General features: G+C 44.4%; 1 protein-coding gene across 1 annotated transcript in view; it reads right to left on the minus strand.

Annotated features, from left to right (window-relative positions):
* RCOR3 (REST corepressor 3) overlaps positions 1–15,612 on the minus strand; it is a 113,835-nt gene that overhangs the window by 79,093 nt on the left and 19,130 nt on the right. Inside the window, exon 3 of the mRNA XM_082249766.1 lies at positions 5,717–5,794. Coding sequence (XP_082105892.1) covers positions 5,717–5,794 — 78 coding nt within the window. The remainder of the gene's footprint in view (positions 1–5,716; positions 5,795–15,612) is intronic.

Consider the following 15,612-nt stretch of genomic DNA (forward strand, 5'->3'; position numbering starts at 1 on the left):
TCTCATTACCGGTGTTAATATCCGAAGTACGTAAATGTGGCCTTTTTTCCAACATTAAAATACATTTTGGAAAATCTAAGCTATTGCCCATTCATGTTCGCCCCCATGACGGCATCCCTGCAATCTCCCTTCCCTTTTGTTTGGCGAACAGACTCCCTACCTTACTTAGACACACACATTACCCCGACAGAAACTTCTCTATGACCTTAATTATAGTACTCTATTGACAGGAATAATGAGAGATCTACAGACCTGGAGAGGACATCCTCTGACATGGTTCGGGAGGATAAATGTCCTTAAGATGACAATCTTGCCCAGAATAAACTATATCCTATATACTGTACCGATAAAATGACCTCAGACTTTCTTTAAGCGACTACATAGAGCATTCCTGACCTTTGTGTGGAAAGACTGACACCCTAGACTAGCGCATTACCTTCTCCGTAGACACAAATTGGACGTTGGTGTTGGACTCCCTGACATAGCCTTTTACTATAAAGCCATGGCACTAGTTCCTATATTGAAATGGTGTCACGACTCTTCGAATAAATTATGTGTTCCGCTGGAAAAAACGATGGCTGGTAGGAATCTTGCAGGCGCCCCTTGGCTTCCATCAGCCTATAGAGGTCTTTTCGGACTGGACATCCCCAATGACTTGGGCATTTTTGTTAATATGGGACAGATTGAATGCCTCAGGCCAATACGCTCCCCAAACATTCCCACTGGCACCTCTTGGGGGCTATCCCTGGTTCCCACCCAGAGAGGAGCAGGGATTCTTTGGCTCCTGGGGCTGCATGTGCCAAATATGCCCCCCAGGGGCACTCTCTCTCCCCTTTCTGCAATACAGGCCTCCTACGGCACTATTCCCTTTGCATCCTGGAGACATCGCCAACTAACAGACTTTCTTAGTAAATTACAACCCCGACTATGACCACTCAATACACTTACCACCTTCAAATCCTTATGCCTTGATCTTCCGGAGTCCAAACACTTATTATTCCAAATCAGAGGTGGAATTTACAATGTTTCTTTCTTTTACTTCTTTGTGAAACTTGCTGTATATTTTGTACTTTGTTTTTTTGCGAAAAATTTAATAAACTTTTAATTAAAAAAATAAATAAATATTTAGTTGATTGGACAGGATTTGGAAAGGCACACACCTGTCTATATAAGGTCCCACAGGTAACAGTGCATGTCAGAGCACAAACCAAGCATTGAAGTCCCAGGAATTGTCTGTAGACCTCCGAGACAGGATTGTATCGAGGCACAGATCTGGGGAAGGGTACAGAAAGATTTCTGCAGCGTTGAAGGTCCCAATGAGCACAGTGACCTCCATCATCCGTAAATGGAAGACGTTTGGAACCACCAGGACTCTTCCTAAAGCGGGCCACCCAGCCAAACTGAGCAATCAGGGTAGAGGTGACCAAGAGCCCGATGGTCACTCTGACAGAGCTCTAGCGTTTCTCTGCTGGAGAGAGGAGAACCTTCCAAAAGAACAACCATCTCTGCAGCACTCCACCAATCAGGCCTGTATAGTAGAGTGGCCAGACGGAAGCCACTCCTCCTTAAAAGGCACACAGCAGCCTGCCTGGAGTTTGCCAAAAGGCACCTGAAGGACTCTCAGACCATAAAAAAATTCTCATGTCTGGAGGAAACCAAAATCATCCCTTCAGTGAAGCATTGTGGTGGCAGCATCATGCTGTGGGGATGTTTTTTAGCTGCAGAAACTAGGAGACAAGTCAGGATGGAGGGAAAGATGAATGCAGCAATGTACAGAGACATCCTTGATGAAAACCTGCTCCAGAGCGCTCTGGACCGCACAATGGGGGTGAAGGTTCAGCTTCCAACAGGATAATGACTCTAAGCACACAGATAACAAAAGAGTGGCTTTGAGACATCTGTGAATATCCTTGAGTGGCCCAGACAGAGCCCAGACTTGAACATCTCTGGAGAGATCTGAAAATGGCTGTGCACCAACGCTCCCCATCCAACCTGATGGAGCTCGAGAGGTCCTGCAAAGAAGAATGGGAGAAACTGCCCAAAAATAGGTGTGCCAAGCTTCTAGCATCATACTCAAAAAGCCTTGAGGCTGTAATTAGTGCAAAGGGTGCTTCAACAAAGTATTGAGCAAAGGCTCAATATTGGGTATTGTTTGTAAAATTTTGAGGAAAATAATGAATTTAATCCATTTTGGAATAACATAACATAACAAAATGTGTAAATAGTGAAGTGCTGTGAATACTTTCCGGATGCACTGTATTCATTCACCTACCTTGGCCCTACTCATCAAGGGGGCAGCCAGCTTCAGCTTCAGGGTCACACTCCACGACTCACCATTTTCTGTACAGTGCATTACAAATGTGGGAGTGCTAATGTGATGAAAACACATCATTCACTTGCAATGGCACTGAAAAACGGTATGGTTTTGCCGCACAATAAATTGTGCAGCAATCGCAGCAAACCGCATCCTGCGAAGCTTTTCGCTCAAAAAAAGCAGAAGCCTCTTTTGGGTGACAAGCCTCATGGCAAAAGTGCAGTAATTAAAGGGAACAACTCTCAAGATGTGTGTGCTGCATGCCTTGTATATTATCCAAGGCAGAGGTACCTGCCTGGCTTGCCTCTGAGATCAGCAAGACCAGAAAAAAATGTTTATGGCTGCACACACAAGATGGACGTCAAAACTTTATTGTAGCATATCAAAAGATACAATCGTAATGGCACTGTGAGCATAAGGAGATGAATGTATACTGCAAACAAATGAGTGCTGGAAAGTATGAGATCAGCTAGCACAAAAAGGATGACAAGCCTCAAGATCCAAATAACACAAAAAATGTGCAGCACTCAAAAAAATTATTAAAAAAGAGAGAAGTATGGGAATCTGTTTTTTTTTTTTTTTTTAATTTAAATCATACTTACCTAGCTGGATGCCCCGCCGGCTCTAACACTCAGAACTGAGCGATCTAACACCCCTGATCGCTTGGTTCTCACAGCTCCCTGAGCAGAGAGCTGCTGACTGTCACTGACTTGCTCACTTAAGTGATGGGCTGTGGAGGGGGCGGAAGTGGCCAGCTCAGGCACTCAGTGGCTCGCTGAGAGACTGAGGCGGGATGTCGGTCCAGGCATGTGGGTGGATCCCCACTTCATTGTCGTAATCTTGCCCGAGCCTGTACCGGCTCTGTGACGTCAGCAGACAGCGGACTTCAGCCCGCTGTCTGCTGAAAACAGGCCACAGGAGCGATCTGCACTCCTGTGATCCACAAGAAAAGTACAGCCAAAAGCTTTGGCTGTACTTCTCCTTTAATTAAAAAGTGCAGTAACTATATAAAATGTGCATAAATAAATGTAAGACAAACAAACTCAAATTAATCAAAATGTGTATATCAAAGAGTCTGCCATAAAGAAGAAGATTATCTCCCAAGTGATTCCAAAAACATCAGGTGAAACTATCCAATGGAAAATGCTTCTTCATATCACTCAAGGTGTATCCATAGTGTGCTCAAACCTCCACCACTATGCACTCATCAGAGACATGAATAAAGCCAGCTCAACAGACACTCCCACTTTGACAGTGGGAGTGTCTGTTGAGTGTCCTGTTCCCCTGATGATGTGCATGCGCACGGAACGCATAAGGAAGAGCTTACACACTGACATCACGCCACCGCATCTGTGTATCGGAGAGGTGGCCATCTTGGAATGTTGTGGCCGCATTGGTTGTTTTTTTCCCACATGATTTTAACATTTATGTAATTTTAAACTGCAATAAATACTACACTATGACATTCCTCCAGGGGTCTGTGTGGTGAGCATTTCCTCTTAGGATAGATTTGTCCAACTGTCACGGTTCGGGGTGAGAGGAGAGGAGAGTACCCCAGGATAACCTAATGAAAAGCTGTCATAGCAGGAGTGTCTGTTGAGCTGGCTTTATTCAGGTCTCTGGTGAGTGCATAGTGGTGGAGGTTTGAGCACACTGCGAGTACACCTTCAAATACGTCTTTGAAAATGCCCGGAGGGGAGGGCGAAACGCGTCAACGCAATTTCCGGTCTACGGACATCGGCACGTCACTTCTGGTATGGTTGGAACGCAAGCCGGGACCAAGGCTCCATCCCGAGCAGCATCCACGGCCAGGAAGCCTCTTAGACTCGCCAGATCTGACTTTTTGCCTTTTTATCTTCAAACAAATGTGAGTGTAATTGTTGCTTTTATCATCATTAAAAAGTGTTATCGGAATTACACTATTGTGGGGTCTCTCTGTTTCCTCATATGTGATTGGAGCATTGAGGATCACAGGGACCATTGGCATTATACCCCAAGAATCCATCAAGTTCCTTACTGGGACACCAGCTTTATTTGACCTTCTGGGCTATATGGCTTATGGGGTCAATTGAGCCCGGTAAGTGGAACATTCAGAGGGGGCGGACTGTCACCACTTTATTGACTGCACTGGATTGAAGGCATGCTTCAGCACTGTGATTTCTAGCACACAAGCACTTTCCATTGGGACTTTTTGTGGAATTTATTTATTTATTTACAGATATATGTGGACTGTTGCACTTGAGTAGTAGCACGTCTATTGGACGGTTCAGTGGCTTTTTCTTTTCTTTTCTGTTAAGTTACCCCGTGGAGGGGGACACGTTCAGAATCATCGTCATGTTTATATAACATTATATGTGATGCATGTTTATTGCACATTGCACTTTAATTTATTTATGAGTGCTATTTCATATATTTTTATTGGATATATATTTGCTATTTATTTATGTATTATTCATTTGGTTTTTAACACCATACTTGTTTGCGCTGGTATTTGGCTTAGCACACCTTGGTGATATGAAGAAGCATTTTCCATGGAACAGTTCCGCCTGATGTCTTTTGAATCACTTGGGAGATAAACTTCTTCTTTATGGAAGACTGTTTCTGTGGACTCTTTGATACACACATTTTGATTAATTTGAGTTTGTTTTATATATATTTATGCACATTTTATATAGATACTGCACATGTGCACTTTATAAATATTTAATCATTTTTTTAAACCAAATTTAGGCGCCAATGAAAAATGAATTGCAAACAAGCATGGTGCCATTTTTGCAGTGCGATTTGGGATTGTGGGCAGAACCAAAGCCATTCTGCCCAAGATTACAAAATGCCAGATGTGAACAGGACCTTACTCTACTACAAGCTGTATGTACAGCACAACACATGACCCCATGAAACTACATGATCAATGCACAGCTTATGCAGATGAACAACAGAAGGTGCAGGTAGGAGGGTTTATAATGCCTTTATTAAGGAATGCATGATTTTCAATACTGGCCTTTAAAACATCACATCAGCTTTCAAATTTACCATAACAGTTCATATTGTGTGCTTCCAGCCTTTCCTGCCACTGCCTCCCTCCCTTTTAAGGGGATCTGGAATGCTGGAAGGTGGAGGAGGGCAATCAGATCATGTGACCGCTGTGATTGGCTATCACAGCGGTCACATGATGGTAAGTGTGGGGAGCTTTCCATGTCACTTTAGTTACTGTGCTGGGAGCACGCAGTAAGCACACTCTCAGCACCTTAAACCGTTCCCTATGGCCACAAATAAGCAGCTGTTTGGAATTAAAGCCCACCCAGTGACACATGTATGTGTACGCTCATTGGGAACAGGGTACCGTGTAGGTCATGACAGAAAAGCACCTTTTTTGGGCTGGAAAAAAAAAAAATTACTTACACTTCAGATCTGGTATATTATGATAAGGAGACCACACCAACATTCCTCCGCTGTCCTTATCTGTATACTTTGTAGCACCTTTAACACAAAAAAACATAAGTGCCAGTCAATGATGATATCTTTCTCAAGCAGTAATCGGTACAAATATAACATTTTACCAAAAGCAGTGATGCTTCTGACATACTAAAATAAAAACAGTTTTATCCATACAGCGCTGAAAAAAAAGAAAAAAAAAAGATAACAACAATCATAAGAGTGGCACAGTGGCTTAGTATTTAGCACATATGACTTGCAGCACTGGGGTCGTCAGTCTAAATTATGGCCGGGACACCATTTGTATGGAGTTTGCATGTTCGCTCTGCGTGGGTTTCTTTTGGGTTCTTTTATTTCCCTCGAAAGACATGCCTATAAGTTAATTGGCTCCTGTTTAAATTGGCACTAATATGGGTGTACAACTTGGCTATGTTGTTGCACATGTGTTATCACATTCTTCGTACTGGTTCCAAACCTGAGCAATTGGGGGGGTTGAGAAAAGACTTAGCGACTTACATTTGCCAAAGAATATCTATGGAAAAGGTCTTTAAAGTGTACCAAACATGGTTGCCCCTGTGCTACAATGCTTGCTTCTTTTGTGATGCATTACAGCGTCTTGGCACACACTGAGCAAAAATGGAATATGTAATTTTTTTTTCAGCACAAGCCAATGCAGCACGTTAGTGGGTATGAAGGCATACGACACAAGACAAATTGCCTTCTCCTTGTGATGGAGAACGCTGCCCAATGCTACTGGTATGAAAGAGTCCTCACTTTTGTGCACCGTTTTAAAGTGCAAAGCTTAGATCACTTAGCTTAGGCAGTTTCCATCTCCAAAATAACATAAAACAAGAAAATATGCAGCGCTAATATCAATGAAATGTGATTAAACGAATAACACATGTAAATGAATGTCCAATCATATAAACCAAATGAAAATCGATGAAAAGTCCATCAGGAATGAAAGTCCCAAGGGAATAGTGTGATGAAGAGAATCCAACATAAATAACGTGATCACAATGGGCAGCAAATCCCAACACCGATAAAGGTTAATAGATTGCGCTCACCAGATACATAGGACCCAGATAGCATATAGCATATGGTTCATACAAGCTGTTGAAATATAGGGTAGATGTCCCAGATGGATGTGGTAGACCTCAAAGGAGTCCATATGGATCAGCGACAAACATGGATAAACCAAATCCCAGCTCCAACACGAATATAGGTAAAAACCAAAGAGGGACAAACATAGTGTAATATTGCTAAAATCAATTTATTAAAAAGACATAGCCGATACACTTACAAAGCGTCCCAAGGTATTGTGCATATCAAGGGTATATAGCAGGGCTGACTGCAGTCCTCTTAACGCGTTTCAGCAGAAATGCCTTTATTTGATTTTTGTCTAGTGATTAGTGCAAGCAGCTTTCTTTTCATGTGTTGTTAGCGCAGTAATTTTTGCCCTATGTTTCCAAAATAACATAGCAGCTGGAGGGGAGAGCGGAGACTAGAGTGGAGACTGCGAGCCAGGCCTTCTCATCAAGGATCAGTGCCCAACCTCGTAAATGCACTTCTGGTAAAATGGTCAAACATTCCCATAGACACACTCCTAAACCTTGTGGACAGCCTTCCCAGAAGACTTTAGGCTGTTATAGCTGCAAAGGGTGGGCCAACTCATTATTGAACCCTTACAGACTAAGACTGGGATGCTATTAAAGCGGAGTTCCGGGCACGAAAACGTTTTTTCAATAAACATACCCCCGGGACAGTCAGGGCTAGTACATTCCACAATGGCTAGCCTCTGATCTGTCCCGGTTCGCACTTCCCTGCAAGAAGAAATACTCACTTATAAAATTTCTTCTCCAGCGTTGCCATCTCTGTTGTGGGCAGCTGAAGCCGGCGCGGTCCTCTTCTGCGTCCTCTTCCGTGTCTTCTTCTCCCAGAATGCGCCTGCACCGGCCCCTCTTGTCACTTCCGGTGCGGCGCCGCATTCCTCCACAGCTTCTGGGCATGCCCAGAAGCTGTTTAGCAGGGAATGCGGCGTCGCCCCGGAAGTGACGAGTGTGGCCGGTGCCGTCGCATTGATTCCTGGGAGCGATGACGTTCAGCTCCCAGGATTTATCGCAAAGAGGAAGTGACGGCGGAGCCGCGGCACAGAGGGAGGAAGTGGAGAATAGGTGAGTATTTTCTATCTACAATTACAAGGTGAGTAAAAAAAAAAATATATACCTAACTATCCAATTCCTTTTCAGGTGAAGAAGATCCAGCGGATGGGCACAAAAACGATTAGGTCGATTTTGTGCCCGGACGCCGCTTTAAAGTTCATGTGAGTGTAAAGTCAGGTGTTCCAATACTTTTGGTAATATATCTCTATACACACACACAGTGGGGAAAATATTAATTTGATCTCCTGCAGATTGTGTAAGTTTGCTCATTTACAAAGAAATTGAGGGTCTATAATTTTATCATAGGTGTATTTTTAATAAGAGAGACAGAATATCAACCAAAGATCCAGAAAAAAACACTTGATACAAATGTTATAAATTGAGTTGCAGTTCAAATAAAATAAGTATTTGATCCCCTACCAACCAACAATAATTCTGTCTCTCACAGACTGGCTACAGTATGCGCTCATGTGGTACACAGATTAGTCTTGTCAATTTAAGAAGTTTCTCCTAATGACAACTCATTATGTGTATAAAAGACACTTGTCAATGCAATCTTTTTCTTTCATTCAAACCCACCATCATGGGTAAGAACAAAGAGCTGTCAAAGGATGTCAGGGACAAGATTGTAGACCTGCACAAGGCTGGAATGGGCTACAAGACCATCAGCAATAAGCTTGGTGAGAAGGACACAACTGTTGGAGCGATTATTCGCAAATAGAAGAAATACAAAATAACTATTAATCGCTCTCGGTCTGGAGCTCCGTGCAAAATTTCACCTTATGGAGGTAAGGATGATCATGAGAAAAGTGAGTAATCCGCCCAGAACTACACGGGAGGAGCTTGTGAATGGTCTCAAGGAAGCTGGGACGACAGTCACTAAACAAACCATTGGTAACACAATACGCTGTAATGGACTGGAATCCTGCAGCGCCCGCAAGGTCAACCTCTTCAAGAAGTCACATGTACAGGCCCGTCTGAAGTTTGCCAATGAACATTTAAATGATTCAGAGAGGGGATTGGGAGAAAGTGCTGTGGTTAGATGAGACCAAAATTTAGCTCTTTGGCATTAACTCGATTCACCGCGTTTGGAGGAAGACAAATGCTGACTATGACCCTACGAACACCATCCCTACAGTCAAGCACAGAGGTGGAAACATTATGCTTTGGGGCTGTTTCTCTGCTAAAAGTTAAAAATGGCCAATGGACTGGGCCATGTATTGTAAAATCTTGGATGATAACCTTCTTCCCTCAGCCAGAACACTGAAGATGGGTTGTGGGTGGGTCTTCCAGCAGGACAATGACCCAAAATAAGCCACAAAGGAGTGGCTCAAGAAGAAGCACATTAAGGTCAAGGAGTTGCCTAGCCAGTCTCTAGACCTGAATACTATAGAAAATTTATGGAGTTAGCTGAAACTTAGAGATGCCAAGCGACAGCCAAGAAACCTTAAGGATTTAGAAAAGATCTGTAAAGAAGAGTGTACCAAAATCCCTCCTGGGATGTGTGCAAACCTGGTAATCAAGTACAAGAAATGTCTTACCTCTGTGCTTGCCAACAATGGTTTCTCCACCAAGTCATGTTTTGCTTGGGGATCAAATACTTATTTTACTCACTGAACTGCAACTCAAATTATAACATTTGTATCATGCGTTTTTCTGTATTTATGGTTGATATTATGTCTCATTTATTTAAAATATACCGGCTATGATAACAACTATTGACCCTTCATTTCTTTGTAAGTGGGCAAACCTACAAAATTGGCTGGTGATCAAATAATGCCCCCTACAGGAGTAGGACACTAGGCAGGAAAAAGCTTGACTAAACCTATGGGCGGTCCCAGGGGATATACTCCCACTCTCAGCTATAGGCACTCAGTTTTGTTACAAGCAGTGTCAGAAGAAAGCCAACTCCACAGAGGGGTGGGTGCTGTGTCCGTCAATGAACATCAGAGAAATGGATTTTACGGTAAGTCAAAAAACTGGATTTTTGTCTTATCGTAAAATCCTTTTCTCTGAGGTTCACTGACAGACACAGCTTCAATTCTTCAGACCAGTGGGCTTTATGCTGTCTCTCTTCAGAAGTAGGACTAGGCGGAAACCTTTTTGGTTACGCCCCTAGGGCAGTCCCAGAGGGTATACCATCACTTCCTGCTGTAGGACACCAGTTTGTAACAAGAAGTGTCAGAAAAACAAATAACTCAACCCCAACAGAGGAGCGGATGCTGTGTCCGTCAGTGAACCTCAGAGAAAAGGATTTTACGGTAAGACAAAAATCCAGTTTTCTCTATTGTTCATTGACAGACACATCTTCAAGTCTTCAGACCAGTGGGATGTCCCAAAGCAGTGTCAACTTGAGGGGTGGGAAAAAAACACAGCAAACGCAGAATTCCCAACAAGGCTAAACATAGCCAACCCAGTAACAGGAGCTCAACTAGGAACAACTAACTGGAGCTCACCACCAGGAAAAAAACTTTCACCCTCAAGAAGCGGAAGCCTCTGCAACCACAACCATTCCAAATTTTGCGGCCACATCCGAAGATGCAAGTACATCCACCTTTTAAAACTTTGTGAATGTGTGTACAGACGACCTCGTAGCCACATTGCACACCTGAACCACTGACGCCTGATGATGAAAGGCCCAGGAGGCACTAAGCCCCCTCGTAGAATGCGCTTTAACAGGGAAAGGAGGAACCTGACACTTAATGGAGAAGGCTTGCACCACCGTCTGCCTGATCCACTTGGAAATGGTCGCAGCAGATGCGGCCAGCCCCTTACGAGGTCCATCCGTAAGAACAAACATAGAATCTGATTTTCTAATCGGTTCATTTACGGCCAGGTAAACCCAAATCGCCCTTACCACATCCAAGGAGTGTAAGGCCATTTCCTTAGGATGTGTAGGCTTAGGACATAGGGACGGTAGCACAATGTCTTCATTAAAATGAAACCCAAAGACAACCAGGAAGGACGCCTGAAACCCAAAGACAACCAGGAAGGAACGCCTCCTAGGGTCGCAACCCCACTTTGTCCCTATGAATCACTAAGTAAGGTGACCGACAGGACAACGCAGCCTACTCCGACATGCAACGTGCGGAAGTAATGGCTACTAAGAAAGCCACCTTCTGCGACAGAGTGAGCAGAGGAAATTCTCAAATATTTTCAAAAGGAGGCTTTTGAAACACAGACAGAACCAAACTGAGATCCCACGGAGGTACCAAGGATCGCACCGGAGGAGACAGATGGTGAACTCTATGCACAAAAGTGTGAACCAAGGACTTCGCCACCAACGGCCTTTGGAAAAAATAGCCAAGGTGGAAATCTGGCCCTTGATGGTGCCCAGAGCCAAATGTTGATCTACACCTAGGTTGTAGAAACTCCAACAAGCGAGACACAGAAAAGGAGAGGGGAGAAACATTAATGGCTGTGTGTTGAGTTATTTTGAGGGGACAGCAAATTTACACTGTTATACAAGCTGTACACTCACTACTTTACATTGTAGCAAAGTGTAATTTCTTCAGCGTTGTTACATGAAAAGATATAATAAAATATTTACAAAAATGTGAGGGGTGTACTCCCTTTTGTGAGCAACGAGATATATATATATATATATATATATACACACACATACATACATACATACATACAGTAAAACCTTGGATTGCGAGCATAATTCTTTCCGAAAACATGCTTGTAATCCAAAGCACTCTTATATCAAAGCAAATTTCCCCATAAGAAATAATGGAAACTCAGATGAATCGTTCCACAACCATTTATTCATCAGTCCTTCAGTTTATAGTCCATATAAAAAGATTATAGCATTGCGAGAGGTCATATAACCATAAAATGTCCATCCACAAATAGCCGCTTCCACAAGGGGATTAGAAGCAAAATCCAGCAGGAGCTACAGAGTATCAAAGAGAAGAGAGGCGCCTCTAAGTGTAGCAATATGGTTCTATTTAATGAAGGTTCAACATTTAGCAACTCACATGGTTGATGAATAAAACAGGCACATCTAAGTATGCAGGCATCCGGGGTAAAGCTGTTCACATAGACTATCTTCTGCACCGCCGGCTGCCAGTCTGTAATCCTGACCGGGAAGACCACCCTGCAGTAAAGCGATCTGAAAGCGAGGGGCAGCATGGAAGGGATGACGTAGATGGCGGTGCGGAGGATGGTCTATGTGGACAGCTTTAGCCTGGATGCCTGCATCCTTAGATGTGCCAGCTCCTGAGAAGGAACCCGGCACAATCACCCCTTGCGACAGCAGATCTTGTACAGCCTCTCGTAGATCCCTTGCCCGGTCTGAAGATAGGTGTAGATTGGACGGGAAAAACCTGTCCGATGGTCAAGACCGGAATTTGATCTTCTAACCCGATCGGATCCGTTCGTGAACCCATTTGTCCCGATTAAAGGAAGTCCATGATTCTGGAAAGAAGCAAAAACGTCCCCCTCCCCAGAAACAGGTGAGGGCATCCCTTCATGCAGACGAGGATCCAGATTGGCCTGTTCTCGACTTACCTGACCATGTCTTCTTGGAACCCCTAGAAGATCTGAATCGCTTAGCTCCTTTCTCCTGCCGCCTATGATCAGTAAATGAAGGCCCCCGTCTATTATGCGGTGCCTTGCCCTTGATGGATTGGGGTAGAAGAGTACTCTTCCCACCCGTAAGGCCTTTGATCAACTCATCCAGGGAGGATCCAAACAACCTGTCCCCCTTAAAGGGAAGGTCAGAAAGAGCCTTTTTGGAAGCCTGGTCCGCAGACCAGCTTTTTAGCCACACCATGTGTCTAATAGCAATCCCCACCGCAGACACTATGGCTACCAGTCGAGCCGCGTCCAGCAAAACATCGCATGTATACAGAAGGGCTTGGACCATTTGGTTTGTTAGCTCTATCAGGCCTGGTGAGAGAGGCTCAGTTTCCAAGTCACCTTTCAGCAATTTTGTGATGTCTTTGACACCAGATCATAAAGACCGGCTTTAATAATGAGCCCGCTAACAAATGCAAATGGCAGGACAGAGACTCAATCCATCTATCCGTGGGGGTCTGTAAATACCTGCTAGTGGCATTTTATAAAACTAAATCCACTTTAGACACCAGGTTTTCCAAAACTGCCGGAAAAGCAGACAGGTGCTCCGACCCGGAGGGTGCCGCAACCGCACTGAGGGGGTCTGTAGGTGAGATTTGATCCTGGGACTCCATAATCACTTAATGCAAAAAAAGCGGTGTCACTTTAAGAAAAGTCCCAGCCCTAACACAGTCTGCAGCAGGTTGAGTGAGGAATACCTACAGGTGCCCTGGGAACATACCACCAAAACGATCTGGAGGCTACAGGAACGTTCTGTGCAGAGATGAGAAACAATCTGACACAGGAACAGAAAAAACACCTGGGTCGTCATGCCTAGAGCCCCTAGGTTCTCCCTTGCTGTCCAGCGATCGTGGACTTCAGGAAAATGGCCGCCTCATGCATTTCTATGGGGAACTACCAAAACATGGCCGCCCATGCATTCCAAAGAGAAACTTTTACATTGATGCAGAGCCAAAACTACAGCAAACTGGCAGCCCCCACAATGCGCCATGGAGTCTCCAGGACCCCCCGGGGGGGGTCATCAGGCAGTGGTATCAAGAGCCCCCAGGAGGAGACCCCGCCAGGACAAAAACCCCCACCGCAGAACCGCAATACATCAGCCCCCCAGATGTAGGAACCTGCTTGTGGGGGGAGGGGACAGGCCTAAGGGGGGGCCTGGTATCACGGGGGGGCCCAGGGAATCGAGGGTTAACCGAGGGTCCGACTTTCCCAGGGAGGAAGCCCACGTCCACCCCGAGACCGCCAGAGAAATGGGGGGACACTTACTCACCATACCCCGGTATCAGGTGGGTGCCACTCTGAACAGACTACCTCGCCACCTGGGGTGGGGGTACTGATGGCCAGGGGGTACAGCCCCCGTCCATTGTTGTGGTGAGGCCTAGTGCTGGACTATAAAACTTGCTCACGCACGCTGGCCAGGCTGGGAGACCTTAAGGATCTAGTATATCCAGTCTGAAACTCAGCTGGCTGTTGCTTGTAGTTCTCTCAGGAATACTAACTAAACACTAACTAAAAAAATAAAGTCTTACAAAAAGGTTCCCAAAAAAAAAAAACAGCTAAGACCTAAGTCCCAGCAGCGAACTAGGTCCTACTCCTAAACTTGGCAGAAACAAACTGAAGGCTATAGCAGAGAGTGTGGGTGTATACCTGCAGGGACTGCCCCATAGGCGTAGTAAAGCCATTTCCTGCCTAGTGTCCTACTCCAGTAGGGGGCAGCATAACCAAATGGTCAAGAAGAATATGGAGCTGTGTCTGTCAATAGGATAGGATAGGAAAAATACGTTTTTTTTCTCAGAGTGATAATGCCGTTACCGATATCTGTTACTGAGTGATTCAAGAATATTAAAAATGTAGGTTATTAGTACAATGTCTGTCTATCTGACTAAACATCTATTTTTGTGACTTGGGTATTAAAAGGAAAAAAAACATCATACTTCAATGTGTCTTTCCTGCTGTAATATGATGCTGTCAGACTTTATATTGCAAAAGGAATGCAAAACTCCCACTGCTTTAGGTTCTGTAATAACACAGCATTTGTAATTTGAAGCTTTTAAAACGGAACTATGGTTATTTACAATGATTGGAGTAATTGGTCTAACATTTCCCTGAAATCATTTTCTTTCAAAAGGTGAATTTTAGTTGCTGTCTGTATAGAACTTACTTTCCAAACCTTTATACCAACATTCAGGTCTTGGTAGACCTTTTGCATGCTAATTACAGTATGTTGGCCACATCACATAGGTGGTTAAAGTGGAGTTCCACCCAAAAGTGGAATTGTGTTTTAAATACGCCTAACCCCCTGACATGCCACATCTGGCATGTCATTTTTTTGGAGGGAGAGCGAGTACCCAGGATTTGACAGGTACCCGCTCCCACTTCTGCTTAGCCCACCTAGGCGGCTCGAACAGAAGTTCTCCTCTCCCCCTCCCTCCCTGCAACCTTCTGGGACATGTCAGAGGTCCCAGAAGATTGCCCGCCATTCACAATGTGCAGCGCGACTCACGCATGTGCAGTGTAAAGCTGCAAGCTGTCATGTCACAGCCGAGTGCCCACACTAGAGATGCCAGCGCTGCCGAGAGAAGGAGGAAAGGAGAGAAGAGGCTTCGGGCGGCCGCATCGCTGGATCCTGGGACAGGTAAGTATGTGTTTATTAAGTCAGCAGCTACACCTTTTGTAGCTGCTGACTTTTAATAAACACAAAAACGAGTGGAACTCCGCTTTAATTACGGATGGTTCCCTTACGCTGGTGGATCAGTGGAAAGAACGGCCTGTTACACTGATGGTTATTGGGAAGAATGCCTATTAGATCGGTGGTTAGTGTAGTGCCCCCATACATTGGGGGACAATGGGGAGAATGATTCTATCATTGGTGGTTAGTGGAAAGAACACCCCCACATTTCAGACAGCTAACAAGGGTTTTTATGGTCAGTGGTTACTTACCAATAGGAGGAGAGGCTCCATGGATCCTATGCCACTGGTTCTGCAAAGTGCCGTTGGTGCCACAACTATATGGCCACCATCAGGTGAGAGTTTAATTCACTAGTGTTTGAATTGTAATTAAAACTCAAAACTTTTTATTTCTTTTTTAGTTTTGGATAGAGTGAAGAGGGAATAAAA

This window comes from Pelophylax lessonae (assembly GCF_965119305.1).
Source record: "Pelophylax lessonae genome assembly, chromosome: 3".
Classification (NCBI taxonomy): domain Eukaryota; kingdom Metazoa; phylum Chordata; class Amphibia; order Anura; family Ranidae; genus Pelophylax; species Pelophylax lessonae.